This window comes from Dendrobium catenatum, unplaced genomic scaffold (genome assembly GCF_001605985.2).
Source record: "Dendrobium catenatum unplaced genomic scaffold, ASM160598v2 fragScaff_scaffold_629, whole genome shotgun sequence".
Classification (NCBI taxonomy): Eukaryota; Viridiplantae; Streptophyta; class Magnoliopsida; order Asparagales; family Orchidaceae; genus Dendrobium; species Dendrobium catenatum.
The window spans coordinates 526586-546829 of NW_021319091.1; the positions used below are offsets into that span (position 1 = coordinate 526586).

Genomic DNA, 20244 nt, shown 5'->3' on the forward strand with positions numbered 1-20244 from the left:
TATGTTTCTGAGATGATAATTGTGCACGTTTTTAGTATTTTCTGGAAGATTTTTACCGGATATTTTGAATTCTGCGGCGTTTTAATTGAATTGCAAGTTATCAGGATGTTGAAAAATGTTATGTCAGTACAATGAAAGTCTTATAATGTTGTTGTGGATATTCTGTGATAATTTGGTAAATTTTTGAATCTGTGAATTTTGTGTAAATTTCGTATACTGTCGTTATGCCGCTGATTTTTCGTACGAATTATGCTTTTTTCTGAATTGATACATTAAATGAATTGAAGTGTTTGTATGCTATCAGAAGGAAGTTATAAGGGGCCAGGATCCTTTGAGATTCTGTCTGTGTCAGGAAAATCTGAAATGAGCTCTGAAATTTGAAAATAAGTTATGTTCCGGAATTCCGAATATCTGTTCTGTTCTGTTCTGGTGCTATAAGCACAAAGGGAGGCATAAGTGGCCAGAATCCGTTGAGATTCTGTCAGTGTCTGGGAAGGGAGGCATAAGGGGCCAGAATCCGTTGAGATTCTGTCAGGATCAAGGAATCTGATACGAATAATCTGATATGAATGTGATTTTATCTGATTTCTGATTTATGTACGATTCTGGCTATTCCGTACGATTCTATCTGCTCTGTGACATGAAAGCTTTATGATATCTGTTTTGAACTCTGATTTGAAATGACTTCAGTTTCCTGTATCAGTTGTTTGAATTCTGATTGAGCAAGCATTTGTTCTGTCTGTTCTACGATTTCCATACGGCTATTTTCTGATGTGAATTTCTGATGATTTTGATTGGTGAGTGATGTCTTGCTGAGCTGTTAGCTCATCCTTGTTTTTTTCGTGGTTTTCAAGTTCTGGGAAAGGGAAGGAGGTCTTGGACTAGAAGTTCTGTGTCTGATCTGAGATTAGGTATTTTGTACTTTTGATTTTTGTACAGTCATGACTTATCTGTTTTGTTCTGTTCTGTTCTTTCTGTCTGTAAGTCATGTACTGTATCTGTATATAATTATTTTGATGAAGGAAAAGATAGACGAACTGTTATGTATTTGGATGTTTATAGTAGCTCTGTGTTTTTCTGTCTATTTAATATTTGGAAGAAAGTCTGAAGCAAATTCCAAAGTCAGATCCTGGATTTTCAAAAGTTGTGTCGCGGCCCGATACGAGCGGGATCCGTCCCGGTCGGGTTGGGTCGTGACAGTATGTATGAGTGAGAATTATCATGACATAAGCGAGGTTAGAAATTAAGACCTTAGCGAGAACTTTCAAGGCCCTTACCAATCTGAATAGTTGGCACCGAAAATTAATTGACTAGATTTTAGCAAGAGAGTCAAAAGGGTTGGTTTTGAGTGGACAATCAATTTTGGGTTTGATATAGGATTTTTAGCATTTAGGGTTTCCTCAATGTTGTTAAAGCGCTATTTAGAAATGAAGCAAAGTGATACGCCTTAGCTACATATCGTTTGTTTATGAAGCACAAGTTTGCAGCAAAGCGTGCTTGTTGCACTGCTTTGCCACATTACACCATAATCTAGTGCACCCGACTCCTGCTCATGATGAGATCCTTGTTCATAAGGGTTCATATTTCATGATTCAACCCAACATTTTCCAGGATAACTAGTGATTCTCCTCACTATTTCTTATAGTGATTGAGTCATTGCTCATTAGTTCCCCTTCTTGTCTTCACACTAACTCCCCTACAAAATCTTAAATGCTTCAGTTTTTTTTTGCTACAAACGCCACTAGCTTTTGATCATAAAATTCTTCTCAAGAATGCCCCTCGACAACTAATCTTCACACTCTCTCTCGTTTCACACTATGTATGTCTCTCACTCTCTAGCTATCACTCAATCTAACAATTATATTTTTGATTTCTTATGCATTCTTACATGACTTCATCAATTATACTTTTTTTTTGCTTTTAAAAAGCTAGAAATTATTGGTTCTTAAATGTATCATCATATTTGTTAAAAATGATTACCTATTGTGATTTATATTTGGTTAATTAATTAAATATTGTATACATACATATGGTGAATATAGATTTAACTAGTAATGTATGTATAAAATAACTCATAATTTTTGTGTCACGATGAATAAGGATTTAACTCATAATTTTTGTGTCACGATGAATCTAGAAATTTTTAGTGCTTTGTAAGTTTTGATGACAAATTCTAGGGTATGAGTCTCCTTACACTAATAGGAGGCTGTTACGCCGGCCCAGGACCGATCCACCCTGGACCGGTCAGGGCTTACGCCCGGCGGAAGAAACCCAGCCAGGAGCTGGGCGGAAACTCCTAGGGGGGCCCACTTGTTGTATTTTGAGTTTTGGGAGGGAATTTTTGAATGAGAAGGGTAATTAGGTAAATTGTAATCCTCCTTTCATGTTTAATTAGGAGGAATAGGGGGAAGAGGGGGTCATCTTGAATTGGAATCATTTTTGAGATCTAGGGTTTGTGTTCTTGGGCTCTAAGCTACGGCTAGAGATTTGGAGAGTTTTTCCTTCCTCTCGAATTGAAGGAAAGTTGTATCTTGCAAGTGCTTTTCATTTCTCATTAAATAAAAGTGTTTGCTTCGTTTCTCTTACGTTTTCTCCTTCGTTTTCTCTCCGAATCCACTGTTTTTTGGCTGTTTTCCTGTGTGGACAGCAGATTTCATCCTAGATCTACTTGGTTCTTGGTGTGAAACACTTGGAAACCCAAGTGTTTCCTATCAGAGGCCTAGATTTTATAATCAATGATTTGTATCATTAAAATGTGCTTTCTAATTTTGCATTAAAAGAAATAATATTTGCTTAACTTAATAACTGGGAAATTATAAATTAAGATTTCTTGTGTTTCTTCGTGTATCTCATTCTAAGTTTAAATTAGTGAACCCTAGACCCTAAAACATCTTATAGATCAAAAGGGAAAATCTTCTCAAAGGTAAAAGCGTTACTCTAGACTAATCCTAAGAATTTAACCTCTCTTTGATTCTTGATCTACATCTCCTTGAATTATCCAACGCAACAATTTCGATTCCTCCCTGAAGCTTCTGAAGGCCTAAATCCAGCATTCACAATTACGTTCATTCCTGATATTATTAGAGAACATAACAAGAGTATATTAAATAGGAAATGTCAAAGGTCAAAGTTCCTCTTTAAAAAAGTAAAAGGAAATGGATATTGACCTCAATTGTCTTGCCATTGGACGCCGTCAAAATATCTCCTGGTCTCATGCCTGTGCCACTGATCATATTTTCACAGGCAGCAACAATAAAATGAACCTGAAATGGAAATTTTATGCCCAAGAGGGGCATTACTGCAATTACCAGCAAAGCATAAATTTCAGTAAATAATTACTTATAAAAAGGAAATATCAACTTGCCTCAACTCCTGGAGGTTTGATTTGACCAATAACTTTTGCCGCACCAAAAGCAGCGGCAGAACCTCCCATGTCAAATTTCATTTTATCTATCAAGCAACCTGGCCCTGTCTTTATGTTGTAACCACCGCTGCATATATGCAGGGATAAAATAAATTAAAAGCAGCACCTGGTTTACCATTCAATATCTACTTCAATGGATCTTGCAGGATTTTAGATGCAAAAGGATCAAGAGAAGAGTTAAAAAGTCAAAAGTCCGCCCTTCGAAGCTTGGATGGATGCATTTGCAATTCTTTTGTATTTCACACCAAGGGAAGATTCTGATAAAACTTGAAACTTTGCGCATCTTAAAGGAGATGCACCCCGGAGTGCAATAAATTTATGAAAGTAATGTGAGAATTTAAATCTATAAAATTCACAAATAAGTACGATATCAACAAAATATTGCGGTAAAACTGAAATTTTCATGTGTATTAAGAGTGCACTCACATAAGTAGGATGTAATAAGAGAGTAGAAACATGTCATCAAGATCAAAATGTCTATTATTTTAAAGCTGATGAACAGAAAAATGTTTTTGCCTTTATATACTTTGTAGTACCTGTCAAACGTTAATCCTTTTCCAACTATGGCTAACTTGGTTTTCACATCACCACTTGGAGGTTTATAACATAAATGGATGAAATGGGGGGGATTGGAAGAGGCTGCAGCAACACCCAGATATGAACCCATCTTCAATTCCGTGCATTGTTCTGCATCTAATACTTTTGCTGTAAAGACATCATTGTACACGGAAGCAACTTTTGAAGCTTCTTCTGCCAGCACGGCTGAAACATAACAGAGCAGCGTTCAGAATATGTTTCAATATCAAAATAAACACACAGCTTGATAATGAACAATGCTATCCAAACTAATTGTACTATTCAGTTAAAAGATATATAGTTGGGGATGAGTAGAATCCAAAGGAACCCAGATAATACTGATAGGAAATACTTGAGTTCGCAAGTAACCCTAAGGTAATACTTGAGTTCGCAAGCAAACCTAACCCAAATCGGTGAACAAACAGCAGCCAAATGGCTGTCCACAGCAGGAAAACAGCAGAAATCTGCTGTTTACAGCAGAAAAACAGCACTAGTCCGGGAAAATCTGAGAGAAAACTCAAAGAAAAGCTTGTATTCCACTAGACGATGAATAAAATAGCAAGATACAATTGATCCTCAATTCGAGAGGAGGATCGATCTCTCCCAAATCTCCAGACGCCGCTAGAGCCCAAAGAAAACCTAAATCTAAGAGATCTCAAATTTCAGCCAAATTCAAGATTCCCTAACACTAGGAAAATCAACTATTTAATGCTTACAAATCAAAAGGAAATCCCTAAAGAATCCCTACATTCAAATCCATTCCTAATCTTCCTCCAAATTTCTTCCTAAAACGCTCCCGCAAGGCAAGCGGCTCGCGCGGCCTCCGCCCAGGCGGAAAACTTCCGCCGTTTCGCGTCTAGGCCGGTCCTGCGTGGACCAGCTGGATCGGTCCCGCGTAATACTACTGGATTGTAAAAATACCTAATTCACAAGTATAATTTCCAAATAAATACATGAATCTTGAGACAATTCAGGGAGGTGGGCCAAAATTTAAATTTGCTAAGAAAATCAAATCAGTGACCAAGTGAACTCAAAATGACCAAAAAATACCACCATAATGACTAGCTCATCAAGCCAAACTCATCGACACACAAAACAAACCTCGAACAGGACCATATATAGTTCAACTTAAACTAGACCGGCTTCGTTCCAATGAAACCTTCTCCTTCACACATGGTAGGTAAATGCACATGAAGGAGGTGGCAACCCTTCCAGTTGTTGCCCCTGTAGTCACCCTTGGGCAACTTAGATAATGTATATGCATCCAGAACACCATCAGATCATTGCCAGCTGCCTAAGTCACCCTCAATCTCTATGGGTAGGCCAAGGTGTGGCTCATAGGTAATATCGCTTTGTCAAATTTAGTACATAGGAGGGCACAATCAACACCATTCTTTGCTACTACAAGGAATACTCTAGATTATTCAAAATAAAGATATGGAATACCCTTCTTAAATCTCTAAATAGCTACTTATTCAATTCATTGGGCATGGTGTAGAGTTTTCAAAGCTCAAAGAATCAAATCCTAAGAGAAATATTCAAGCAGGTATCATTGAGGCGTAATGATTTTCTAAGTCTAAAGGAGCCTGGATATTTAAGGAAATCCTAAAGGAATCCAAATCCTTGGGAAAATCCTACAAGTATTCATCACCATATTAATACTTGCATTGCAACTTTACTTGCATCACAGTTGTCTTCCTCAAAAGCCACACCACAATATTCCCTATGTCCCAACCATCTCTTTCAAACCAAGTTGTAATATTGCTTGCACTGTAACCATTTTGTTAAGATTATTGCTCTAACATAGCTTACGTCCCAATCATCTTCATTAAGATCTATGTCGCAACCTCGTCTCATAGTCATCATGTTTAAAGGCCTACCCCACAATCTCATTCTCATAGTTGCTCCCTTGAGACCTTATTTGAATCATAATTGCCACCATAACTTAGTCTGCATTGTAGTTGTCATTGTATAAAAAGACCTACATCATAATGTCACCTGGGCCATAGCATCTCCCTCAAGACCTACGATGTAAACTAAAGCAGTAGTCATCTTCACATTAAGATCAGCACAGTAAACTTGCTTACTTCACAGTTCTCTCCCTTAAAACCTTAGTTGCAATATTGAATTGCATCCATAGTTGCATCAGGACATGCACCATACTCTCACACGTTTTGCATTAATCCCCTTCAAGATCTGCATCACGACAACTTCACTGCAACCATCTCTAATGAGACCTGAGCCATACCTCCACTGAACCTAAATGGCAACTTCCTTTAGTCAAGATGAAAAAGGCACCTCCAATTTAATCATAACCCTAATATATATATCTACAATATTCATAATTGACATGTGCATAGATCGATCAGCCTTAATGCCGTTAGCATTGCCTTAAAGGCACCGTGTATTGTACTTCTACTTACCTGAAAGGTGAACCACTCTTCTACTAATTTTCTACAAATTGCTGCTCATCTAGAAAACGACCTAAGGTTTTTTAGTCTAAGAATTTTACAAGTAAAAAAATCACATCTTGCCCTCTTCTTCATTTGATTGATTATGTGTGTGATAATAAAAAGAAGTAAAGAACATAGATGCTTATATTCAAATCATTAAAGATATGTATGCAGGAGCTATTACTTGTGTTCAAACACAAGGTGGATTGACTAAGTATTTCCCTATTTAGGTTGGGATGAGCCCATATCTTTTTGCTTTAGACATGGATGTTCTCACTAGACATTTGCAAGAGGATCTACCTTGGTGTATGCTTTTTGCTGATGATATTCTTCTTGTTGATCTAAAGGTTTTCGCTTGAGTAGATCTAAAACGGAATATATAGAGTGTAATTTTAATAGTAATAGACCTAGTGAGGGGATTGTGACTTTGGGCGATCAAGTCATTAATAAGAGTACACGTTTTAGATATCTTAGATCTATTGTTCAGAGTGATGGTGAAATAGATGGGGATATTATCAGCAGAATTCAAGTTGGATGGTTGAAGTGGAGGAATGCATCGGGCTTGTTATGTGATAGAAATGTACCCCTCAAACTTAAGGGAAAATTCTATAAGAGGGTAGTGAGGCCTGCAATGCTTTATGGTGCCGAATGTTGTCCATTAAAAGAGAAGCATAATACTAACTTAAGTGTGGCAGAGATGAGGATGCTCAGGTGGATGAGTGGCTTTACCCTTAGAGATAAGATACGAAATAAGCATATAACAATGCCCTTAACCATTAAAAAAGGATAATGCATCATCTTAGAAATAAATTATGATCAAGGAACAAATAAACACTAGGGGCAACCCAAACTGCAGCTTCGAAAGGAACATTCACATCAAAGTTTTGTGGTTATTTAGTGCACATCCACCATCATATTAGTATATGAATCGAGGTGTATGCTATCCATTAATGCATAGTCCTAGAAAATAGTTAATACAATGATCAGCGTATCAAATATTGCACTCTTAACAAACATCAATGGTGATATCAAATCTTGACCAAATGTCTTCTCAATCTAGCTATCATATATAGTATGTTCACGTTACTTCCACTAATTCGTTGATGCAACCTTTTCCTCACAGTTGTTGCCACTTATTGGCTTGCAACACTATCGCCTTAGGTTTGCGACAATCTCTAACTCTAGGTTCACCATGGTTTAAAATTACCATTGCACCAACATTAAGTTCGTTGTTGTTGCACCCCTTGGGACTAAAAGAATTATCGTGACTTGATTGGTCACATTTTCTATCCTTGGGTTTAGTGTTTTCGTGATTTTTTTGTCCACACGTCCTCACATTGCACCTGTCATGAGCCAATTGAAATCACCACCTTCAGGTGTGCTACATCTACTACCTTAGGGCCAACCGGCCAACCACTACAACCATCTCCAAATTGGACATAGTTGCGGCCCTTAAGAAGGTTAGTTACCTCCTTTACATCTAGCATGGTTGTGATCACTGTGGAAAATTATGCAATACGAGACGCACATTGAAGCATACATTAGCATAATTTGGACTCAAAAAGCATTGTGGCGCACGCCTCTTGAAGTTTAGTCAAGGAGTAAGAATCACATATTATGAGGCGCACCTCACCTCATTTACTTGAGGTTTTTGCTTCTTAATTTTAGGTTTTTCTTGATGTAAATACTATTTAAATATTAGTATCCTAATAACTCTTAGTTACCTGAACGCCATAACACACGTACACAAGCCCACAGGTCCAAGACTTTCGTCTGCTTCATCAAAGCACCCACCGACCTTCTCCAACCCAACTGCTGGTGCCTGCCATCTCCAACACTATCTACGTCGTCGTCGTCCCCTCCTCCTAGCCAAGTTTGCCTTTTTTCACAAGGATTTTTACTTCTTCAACTAAATTTTTCTCAAGCCAGTTGCAATCTCTAAACCCTACTTTCTTTCTTTACGACAATATACTTTCTTTGCATGATTTAGTTAGGATTTTTATTCTTTTGAATGTTTGCATATTTTTCAAATTTGTTTGAATCAAAATTTGCATTCTAGGTTTTTGTAAGAATTAGTTAAATGAGGAGAAATTCACAAGGGGTCATAGAAAGGATCCATCTTGGAGACAGTGTGCAAATGGACGTTGGAGAATGTGGCAAAATATGCTTATTCAAAGTCCAATTATTGTGAGAAGGTAGTTAAAAGGGGTGTTACAAGGATGAAAGGACGCCTCTTTAGCTCATAGAAAAAATGAGCACTATATGACAAAGTGCAAGAAGCACTAAAAGTAGTGATCCATTCATATATGAATAAGTCGACGATGTCAAAGCTCCTCGTGAAACAACATCTTGATAATAGAGATAACATCGGCTCTTATTATGAGAGTGAACACGGTGACAGGAGTCATCCTCATCCTTGCTACCAATGCCAAGTAGAGGTATAAGAGGTCCAAGAGATCACTGCATGGTAAATTTGAAGGATGACATACATGAAGAGAATAGAATACTAGAGAGGCAAGTAGACATGTTTGCATAGATATTAGGAGGTTTTTCTATAAGAATGGCATTCTATTCAAAGTGGGAACCTTACCTAATTACTTCAAAATGATATGTTTTACAGGTACTTATAGTTTGAGAGTTGAAAGACCCATCCTTGAATAACTTGAGAACTAGAGTATTGAAGGAGTTGAATCCCTCAAGATCTGAGGTTAGCCAACTTCCTAGTGAATTTGTGAATCTCTCAAATGGACTTCAGCGAAGGCATGTCAAGGACGGCTTGCACCTTGTCCGGATTAGCTTTTACTACTTTGGCTAATATCAGGTAGCAGAGAAATTTTTCTTTGCAGTTGTTGAACAGGCACTTAAAGAGCTTAAGCCCCATTCCATATTTATGGCGCAAAGTGAAGGATTTGATGAGGTCAACTAGATGCTTGTTATCCTCCTAAATTTTGATTATATAAACCTCGAGGTTTTGACATTTCTGGCTTTGAAAGATTTTGTTCATCAGTCTCTAATATGTCGCTTTGCCATTCTTGAGATTGAAGTGATGACTTTACAACATAAGGTATCAATGTCGGTAATGGAACTTGTTTTATCCACGTCCTTGGGATGCACGTGGATCTAATGGTAATTTGGTAAAGCGCAAAGAAAACTCAGTCTAGAGAATCTAACCACTAAAGCCACCAAAGCAAGGCTTTTCAATAGTGGGTAGGAGTTGTTAGGGCAAGCATCGTTGGCCTTTTTTGAAGTCAATGCACATTCTTTAACTTCGTTGACCTTTCTAACGATGATGACATTAGTGACCCAATCAAAGTATTGGATGTAGCAGATGAATCTTGCTTTTAGGAGTTTCACTACCTCCAAAGCAATGGTAGTTCACATCTCTTTAGAAAACTTTCATTTGTTTTGCTTGATATTTGGTCAGTCACGAAACAAGTTCAGACGTTGGATTACTACACTAAGGTCGACTCCAAACATCTTAAATGGATTCAATGCAAAAGCATCAATGGCAGTGTATTGATCAATAAGGTACTCTTTCGGATGTCCTTCCCGGATAAGCTTCTTTAAGAAGGCTGTAAGGACATGCCACTAATCGGTGTTGTGCCCATGGCCTTCATGGCATTGCTTGGCAAAAGTTAGACTTGTCGTGAGTGTCAGAATACTTTCATAAAGAAAAGGGTCATTTATAACATTCTTTCTAGTGGAAAAATAATGGTAGCAAGGGATTAGTTTAAATGAGGATGATTGATGTGCATATATTCCTCATGAGGACGCAACAAAACTTTTATTGGACTCGATAACACCAAGGACGACATACTCTGTAGTGATAAGAGAAGTCAATTATAGCTTGCCTCGAGTAGTGATCAGGATGGTGCAACACGCCTTCTTGCTCGGTAAACTTCCCTAAAGGATTTTCAGGAGACATAAGGATGTCTCGATCTCCCAAACAAACTCTTTAGCACATGCACTTGACAATCTTCTGTAGTAAGTCCTCAAGGGTTATCAACAGATTTTTAGCAATTAAGAATTTGAAGTTTCTAGGCTTGCAACCCCAAAAAGGCTGCTTTAGCGAGATTGTTGTTGCTGTCAGTAGCCTCATAAGAAGCTACGTTGAAGAGATGGGTGTAGTCCCTGAGGAACTCACCAACTTTCTGTTTGATGCACAAGGGAGACCAGGTGGTTTTCAATGGCTTTTTTGAAGTAGTGAATTGAGACAAGACAAGATAGTAGAACTACTCAGAAGAGGTGATGCACCTGATAGGAAAAGAATTGGATCATCTTCTGGCCTCATCTTTAAAGGTGTTCACAAAGAGTTGGTCCATGGAGTCATTAATCTTGTACTTAGATGTTAGGTTCTTGAAGGCGTCCAAGTTGTCCACAGGGTTGGTTGTTTATTACCAAGTTTATAACTATAGATCTTTGAACTTAAGCGAGACAGCTCCTCAACAACGTCTGGCACAAAGGGAGAATTAAGGAGTTGGAGGCGAGTTGAGAGTGGTGGCTAGATTCACCAATCACAATCGATTTGCCTCAGTTTAGGGTATCAACGGGTAGGGCTATGAACACCATAGGTTGCTACAATGGGACTTTGATGATGTTAGTAAGGTCGGACATCTGCTAACAGATATCATCGAGGTAGGTATTCAAATAATGGTGCATAACAAAGATGTTGCTACTCGAATGTTCACTTATGGTGGTATAAGCAAGGACATAGTGATGAGATTATCTCATTAGTGTAGGAAGCGATATTCAAAATTGAAAGATTCCAACAGACGGTGCCAAATAGATCAAACTCATCAAGCCGAGGTGACAACAGGGAGTACACACATCAATGAAACATTAAGAGAGATATGGAAACACACTGCTCACGCTATTTACTCAAGAAGGAGATAGAAGAATTCCACACAATGAGATCAGATTGAGAGAAGAAAAGAAGAACATATAAGAATTATCAAAGATTTTATAGTGGTTCGATAGAGAAGACTATTGTACATGATGCCACTAATGAAAGAGATATCACAAGTTAAATGAAAACTATAATCCTTTTCTACACTTTAGTAGGAGAAAGAAGAGCCTCTTATCTTTTGAGCTACAAAGAGAAGAAGTGTTTTCTCTACAAAAATGGGAAACTGGATGATTTTTTCCTCCCTTCCTAGCCAATTCTAAATCTTGCTCCCTTTTCCTTTGCTCCTATGTGAGAGTACCCTCAATGTGTAGTATTATGTTTGTTTGTTTATTAATTCATGGAGTCAGGGTAAGCCCTTCAGATAAGGATGACGAGGCATGGTGTTAGGAATAAGGATCGTTGTGCAGAGCAAGTTGATAGAGCCTAGTAGTAATTTCGGCAAACAATGATGTGGATAAGCTAAAGATTGTGGGGGATAGAAGTTTACGTGGCACCAAAAGAAGTAATAGTTCAACAACCGACTTCCACATTTGACGAGGCATGGTGTTAGGAAATAAGGATCATTGTGCAGAGCAAATTGATAGAGCCTAGTAGTAATTTCGGCAAACAATGATGTGGATAAGGTAAAGATTGTGGGGATAGAAGTTTACGTGGCACCAAAAGAAGTAATAGTTCATGTCATATTCTAACATAATGTGCCATCATGAACTTACGACTAGCGTGTGGGCCAAGACGGTGCGGCATGCTATATTTCCTTTGGTAATGTTAGAAGGATGATAAAGGCTATGATAGAGTTGATTCATGAAGACAATTTAGATCTAAGGATAGAAGTTCCCCGAGGTGTCACAAGGCTGGCAAGGACAAAGGGCATAGTCAAGGCCTCCCCTCCTAAGGATGTCCTTTAAGGCGAATGGCAGAAAAGATGTGAGTCGATGTTGACTAGATGAACAGGTGCCACACATAGAGTTGTGATGATTCCACAAGTCATGGGACTTTCGGGGTTACACTGCCTATTGCTAACCACTGTCACTCATCTTTGCCGCTCGCCACTCGCAATTAATGCCTACTCACTCATCAATGCCACCATTGTCGCTACTTTCTCACAATCACTCATTGTTGGCCTATCAACAACCGACTTCCACATTTGTCTACTGTCAACGCCCACCCTCCCCCCCACACACACACACACACCCTGTCACTATTCATTATATTTCAATGAATATAAAATATATTATAAAAATACAAAAAATATTTCAATTTATTGTATTTGCATCAAACCAAACAACTCATGTATTTGTAAAACACGTGCATTCTAGCTACTCTATATTTTTATGCATGCATTTTAAAAAATCCAACTAAACAACCCGAATTGATTCTAGGATAGCCAATATTTGGCTTGAGTTAACTCAAAAAAGGAAAATCACGTCAAGTTGGATCAAGGGGAAAAAAAAAAACTTCCAAGTTTAGAGCTTAGTCCATGCCAGTTGCTATAGAAATTTTTTTAGCTACATTCAGAAACTCAGCCGCTCTTTTAATCTTCAAGTCTCAAACAAGCGGAGTTGGTCAAAGCAATAAGAGATAACCTAGTTGTCCAAAATTCAGAAACTCAAAAACATTAGAACATGAACGCTTACCTGGTGTCAGAACATTAGCAGGAGAATTCACAAGCTCTCTTGCAAAGATGATTCCTGAGCTAACAGCATTTGAATACTTGAGCTTATTATCAAGTTCTGGTCCAAAACCCAATCCAATAATATCCACTGATTTCAAGTAAGGTTTTTTTGACTCTGACTTGTATCTGTTGTCTTCATGCAGTCCCAGCACAATTCCTGCAAAGCAGAAAGGAGGAAGAACAAGTTAAAAGCATCGCAATATCAATCCATAGCCCTCATATATATCAGCATGCAAAGTCTAGCCTAGCCGCATCCTAATCCCAAGATGCGAAGATCGGACAGAAATATCACCTATTGAAATTGCTGAAGCAGCAGTTAACTTAAATTCTTCTGAAACTCCATTTGTAGATGCAAGAACTATAGCAGCACTACTTGCTTGGGCAGCCTTTGCAACTGCTGCAATGGCCTCGCCAATGTCTCGATGAGTAGCTGCCACAGAAGTAGCACTTTGGCTCAGACCAAAAAGACCAAGCCTTCTGAAACCAAATCCAGGAAACCTGAGAACCATAGACTGCCCATTTTTTCCCTTGAAATCCTCCTCAATAGAAGCATCACTCAGAAGACCATTTAGTTGCCCATCCAGCCTTTTCAAAATTGAATTCAAGAACTTCAAGTCTTCATCCTTCGACATATCACTCTCAGATACAGCAATTGCAAGCAAGTCACCTTTCCATTCTGCAAAATCAATCTCCTTTGCAGAGAATGAGACCTGCATTGGTTGATGGATAAGCAAGATAGATATTCGGTCTTTAACAAAGAAAATATCATAATCCCCATCATAAAACAACACGCAATGTTGGCAAAAGATTCAAACGACAACCAACGGTTAATTGTTGTTCATATGGACATCATAACATATAACACATAGTTATCACGAAGGTTAAGTACTTTCCGACAAAACAAAATTGTAAAGAACAAGGAAATGTGTTAATGTCAGATATCTTAGAGTCTATTACTAATGCAAATCTACAATAAAATGTACACGATTATGAAAAACACAAACTTGAAGATCACAAAACTCTTAATTTGAATAATTATTCATTACTTTAGATGACAAATAAAGAAACAGAGAAATCGAGAACAATTGATAATTTAAAAAAATTCAAACAAAAATTATGCATAGAAATTTGGAAACATGAACACCATACAAATGATAAAAAATAAGTTATTTTAGATATCAAGATAAATAAAATTGTCTAAAATCAATCGAACATACAAACCTAATCAATATTTAGAGAACGAAAATAGAATAGAAAACATGAGACAATCAAATTAAGCCACTCATGTGAAGATAACCATACCGGAAAAATCTTCATACTCAAGAGGACAAATATTGTACGTTCAATTAATTTCTTTTTTTTTTTAATAGTTTATTGAAGTTTTGAATGCCTCAGAATCCGCCTATGATCAAAAAGGCCGCTAAATAAAAATTAGAAAAAAAGTCAGCAGCGGAAATCTCACATAATTTGCTAAAAACCTGCGGGAATAGTTTATCCATAGGAGTAGAGTACCCAACAACATCTCTAAGAGTCGATCCACTTGAAAAAAAAAACATAGTAAAGCCACCAACAGATCCAACCTAAATCAATATGCCGCAAGAACAGTATACCCCCAAGGACCAAATCTAGCAGAATAAAACCGGTTGAGTACCGTAACTGTTAAAGTTGTCGAAAAATAAATACAAAAAGTTCCAAAATCGGCTTACAGCATAGTGAATCCAAAGAAGCAAAATATCTGATGATCAGCAAAGCACCAATAATCCCTCATAATCAGGTAACACATATACATGTTTTATTGAAATGAAAATCTGAAAACTAAAAGAAACATGCAAATTAAAATTGTATTTCCATTCTTTCTTCCCAACACACACATATTGAGTCATCAATGACTAGAATTTTGAGATTTGTATCACTTAAGCCCAATTTGAAAAAAATTCAACTCCAACAAATTTTCCATCTGACATTCGTCAAATAATTTTGAGAAGGAATAAGAGAGTAGTTTGTGAGGTGAAAGGAAAAAAAAAAGAGAAAGTAGTTAGAGGTAGAAGAAGAAAGACACAAAGCCAGCCGAGAAAAGAAAGAGGAATGCAAGAAAATCACTTGACTCTTTTCTTTGTAGCCATGGTAAATTGTCTCAATGCGGAGCAAGCATTGTGGTCAATGCAAGCTTGGTAATGTTGCAGACAATCATGGTAATGCCAAAGGAAACTTCCATGGCGCCAGAAAATACCCTTTTATTATGATCGTCTGATGAGGACATCGATCAAAGGTTCAAACATGTGTATCGCCGGAAGCATCGCAGATCGATGGCCACGATTCAGAGCTTATATTTCTAGTTGTTTATGCATTTTATTTTTATGTCTTCCTATTGTACCCTTATGTTGAGTTGAGTCATGTTGGGGCCCTGAGGGCAATTTAATCTTTATTTCTTCTTGTATGCTTGAGACCTATATATATGGGTCTTTTCTCTTGTAATAGCTAATGAATTTTGAATGAAAAAGTTATGTTTTGTTTCTACTTTTCTAGCATGAGTGCTTGAGAGAGAAGAGAGCTCAAGGGGAGCAATTCGCAAGGTCCACCAATCGTTGGAAGAGTCCGCGGCTCGTGGTTAGGTCTCGATCATCGCGTTCGTATTTTCCTCCATTTTCTTCACCTCCACTACAAGAATTCCCTCCTCAACCCCATTGCCGCCGCCCCTTGGGAAACCGCCGCCGACATTTCCCTCCTAATCTATTCAAAACTGAAATTAACTTTCAGTTTTGATTAATCTCCCCCCATAATTTCCTAAACCTCTTTTTCCCTACCTCCTCCTTCTTGCACCCGCCGAACCCCACCCTCTCTCCTTGGGATTCCTGCCGACTTTATCTCCTCCTCTCACACCTTTTCAACTACAAGTGCTCTCTCTCCACACCACGTTCTTCCTCTCTTCTCATGAAAGATTCTCCTACGCCAAGCATGCATGGCGGATCCGGAGATCGATAGTGGATTAGTGTTTGATATCTACGGTGACATCCATATCACCCGATCTCCATTCTTCGACGTCGGGTTCGGATCCAACGACACAGTTGAAGACTACTTAAATCGCATTTTTTCCACGCTCATAGACGTCATCGACGAGCAATTCGAAGACTATTCGTGGACCGTCATCGGCTATCCGTCCGTGCCTCCTCCACCACCGCCAACCTTTCCGTGGCTCAAGACCATCGGTGTTGCGGCCCTCCTCATGGCATCGTTAAGTGTGTTGAAGATCATCTCCCGCTAAGCCTAGTGTAGTTGAGTGATTAATCCCCAAGGTGAAAACTCTCATTATTAATTTGCGGATTGTTGGTTAATAGCTTTTGGTATTGCTACTATCTTTGGTTACCTATGGGTTTTGGTTAATCTACTTGTACTCCTTCGCCTAAGCAAGTCAAAGACTAAGGTTCTTTAATGAATTTACTTGTTATTTCAATAAGTTATTGATTGATATTACATTGTCCATCGTTCTTAAATTTCTTAACAAGCTCCTTCGCATAATGTTTCACATCATCGTCAAGGAAGGAAATATAAAACTTAGCAAGTTCCATGAAAAATATTTTGCATATAGGGAGACGCAAAACAAGAATAATTTATATCAAAAGAAACCACATTTAACTCTCTTTTAGACAACCTAACACCTTTTAACCAAGAAGATGGGCTTATGGACAGATAGATGACGGTAAGCGTTAGTCTATTATTTATTAAGTGTGTATTCAACATATTATACAAGAAGACCCTACTGCACTAATAAAAGTGCCACCAAATATGTATGAAACCCATTGACAAAGACAACTAGTTCCACTTCTAGAAAACTAGATGCAATGATTTTGGTTGCGACATTTTGGATGAATAAAATCAAAAGATCATTAAAAGGAGAAATGTTATATTCAATGAAATTGTTATATGCAAAGATAGTTTTAACAATGCCAAAAAACAAACCTCCATGTGTGAACAAGTTATCCGTAAGGAGAATTCTAAAAATAATAAAGTGACTACTCATAATATTGAGATATGATTAGAGTCAAGTGCCCTTGAGATAGAGTTGAGAATATCCCAAAATATATTTAATTCCAATCACAAATATTCTTAGTCCTTGTGACACTTCTTGTTAATTGATGAAATAAACTTGAGTGTCTTAAAGAAGTAAAGAAGGTTAACAACTCTCATTCATCACATGGACTCCTAATATAAGAAAAAGAAAAAAGGGTCAAAATGGTCTCTTGAATTTTTATGAAAAACCAAATAGTCTACATCTATATTAAAATACCATTTTGGTCCATCAACTCTTTAAAGAGTAACCAAAATAATCCCACCATGGGACTATTTTGATTCATTTTAAAGACTTGAGGGATCAAAATGGTCCTTTAATATAGTTAGGGACCATTTTGGTCCTGTATAAAAAATACCATTTTGATCTTTTTCTGATAAGAAAAATGATATTTGAATATTAAATAAGCTATCAAAGGATAAGTGGGCATTGCAAAACAAATAAATTTAAAAAACAAGGGAGATCACAGTGACAATTAAATGTGCAAAACACATTTGATAACAAAGATTTCAGTAAAATGAATATAATATATCAATTTCAATATGCTTTTTTTTAATTATTAAATAGGCTATTATTAGACTGATGTCAAGTATAGTGGTAGTAAAAAAACTCGCACCTTGAGTAGTTAAATGTCAAATCAATTTTCTTCGTGATAATTTGAAGGGCATCTACATTATGCACCTAAATGTTTTGAAGTCTCTACAAGAAAATCCCTTGTTTATAAATTGAATAAAAGCAGTGTATGGATTAAAAGAGGCTCCTTGTTTCCAAAATTTTGATAGGTTCATGTATCGAATTGACTTTACCAATTGCAACACAAATTATTATTATCACATCAAAGGAGTTGGCAAAAACTATATCATATTGCTTTATATGTGTTTGAATAGAAAGAATTGTAAAGGGCTATATTTTTACTGTAATATTGTATTGTTTGCTTAATATATAGAAGCATATCCGTGTCTATAAATAGTCAAGTAGATAAGAGAAGAGAATAAATTTTACAAAAATAAAATCAGGAATATATTTAATAATGAGAAATATAATAATAAAAGTAGTGTAGATTCTTACTATTTGGCGGATGTGAAAATTTATATATCATAGTAATGTGAATGGCATTGATTAAAGGAGCAGATATTAATGAGATAATTACTCATGATAGATTGGTGGTACATTGAAACCATTCGTCTTAATTATATTGAGAAGGTCTAAAGCAAATTTAATATGTTAAAAGGCAAAATCTACAAGTACTTCTAGGCTAGCCATTTTAAACTCTTAACGAAAAAAATCATCTAAAACAAAAGAGATAAGGCATACGGCCAAAGTTTCTCGTATTTCAATAATTGGCTCACTAACAAATGCTATGATGTGCAAAACATCTACTATATTTCATGTAGTGGGAGTAAAATATGTATATGTCAACTCTAGGAAAGGCACGCTTGGAGGCAGTGAACAAATAGCCACAACGACAACAAGCCTTTATCCCATTACATGGGGTCAACTACATGAATCCTCTTTCTGCATTGTGTTCTAATAGGAATCAAATTCTCATTAATTAAAATCGAATAAAAAAAATATCATTTCTAATACTTTCTAACCAAGACTTGTTAGGCCTACCTATACCTTTCTTTAACATAGACCGTATCTAATACATCTACTCTCCTAACAAGATCAATAGAAGGCTGATATTTTATATAACAAAACCATCTAAGGTGACTCTCTCTAATTTTATCTATCACAAGAGCTACTCCAACATTTTTACATATATACTCATTTCACATTCTATCTCTAAGTGTAAAGCCACTCATTCACCTAAGTATCCTCACCTCTACACTACTTAACTTAATTTTATGTTTCTCTTTTAAAGGTCAGCATTTTATGCCATAAAATATTGCAAATCTCACCACCACCTTATAAAATTTTCCCTTAAATTAGAGGGTACTTTTCTATCACAAAACAAGCCCGCTTCATTCCTCCACTTCAACCATCCAACTTGAATTCTACTAATAATATCCTCATCTATTCACCTTCGTTTTGAACAATAAATGTGAGATATCTAAAACATGCACTCTTTTAATGACTTAATCACCCAATGTCACAATTCCACCAATAGATCTACTACTACTACTAAAATTACATTCAATGTATTCAAATTTAGATATAATCAAACGAATACCTTCATAATCTAATGTTGACCTCCATAATTCAAGTTTTTCATCAACTCCCTCTCTAATCATATCAACAAGATGAATATCATCAGCAAAAAGCATACACCAAGGTACATTCTCTTGCAAATGTCTAGTAAGAATATCCATAACTAACGTAGATGGTCATTGATGCAATACAACTGAAATAGGAAAATACTTGGTTACCACCTTGTATTTTGAACACAAGTAACAACACATGTATGCATATTGTCAATGACATAAATATAAACATTATTAAGTCCTTTCTTTTCTAGGACTCTCCAGAGCACTACTCTTGGAACATTATCATATGTTTTGTCTAATCAATAAATATCGCATATAGATCCTCCTTATTATCTCTATACATCTCCATCAAACTCTCCACAAATGTATAGCTTCCATAGTATATCTACCCGACATGAATCTAAACTAAATTTGAAAAACATTAGTATCACGTCATAAGATATGCTCAATTACTTTCTCCCATAATTTTAAGGTATGACATATTAACTTAATTCCTCTATAATGTGCACACTATTGTGCAGTAAACAAATAACTAAGCTAAGAAAAAGACATTTTAATGTCTACTTATTTTTTAGCAAGGGTGACAAAATTATTGGGTTTTGCTTATGTTAATCTGAAAATTAGAACAAGCACAACAATATAAATCTATATCTTGGGTAATACTAGAATCAACTGAATATCACATTTATCAAAAATAGTGTCATTGTCAACCATCGAAGTAAAATATGCTGTGGTTACTAGGGCTATTTTAATGTCTACTTATTTTTTAGCAAGGGTGACAAAATTATTGGGTTTTGCTTATGTTAATCTGAAAATTAGAACAAGCACAACAATATAAATCTATATCTTGGGTAATACTAGAATCAACTGAATATCACATTTATCAAAAATAGTGTCATTGTCAACCATCGAAGTAAAATATGCTGTGGTTACTAGGGCT

At 36.6% G+C, this 20244-nt stretch overlaps 1 protein-coding gene across 1 annotated transcript in view; it reads right to left on the reverse strand.

Annotated features, from left to right (window-relative positions):
* Window positions 1-20244, reverse strand: part of LOC110094437 (leucine aminopeptidase 2, chloroplastic) — a 38314-nt gene that overhangs the window by 6901 nt on the left and 11169 nt on the right. The window contains exons 2-6 of the mRNA XM_020819672.2: window positions 13324-13741; window positions 12994-13188; window positions 3961-4186; window positions 3365-3491; window positions 3168-3263 (exon numbers count right to left, since the gene is read on the reverse strand). Coding sequence (XP_020675331.2) covers window positions 3168-3263; window positions 3365-3491; window positions 3961-4186; window positions 12994-13188; window positions 13324-13741 — 1062 coding nt within the window. The remainder of the gene's footprint in view (window positions 1-3167; window positions 3264-3364; window positions 3492-3960; window positions 4187-12993; window positions 13189-13323; window positions 13742-20244) is intronic.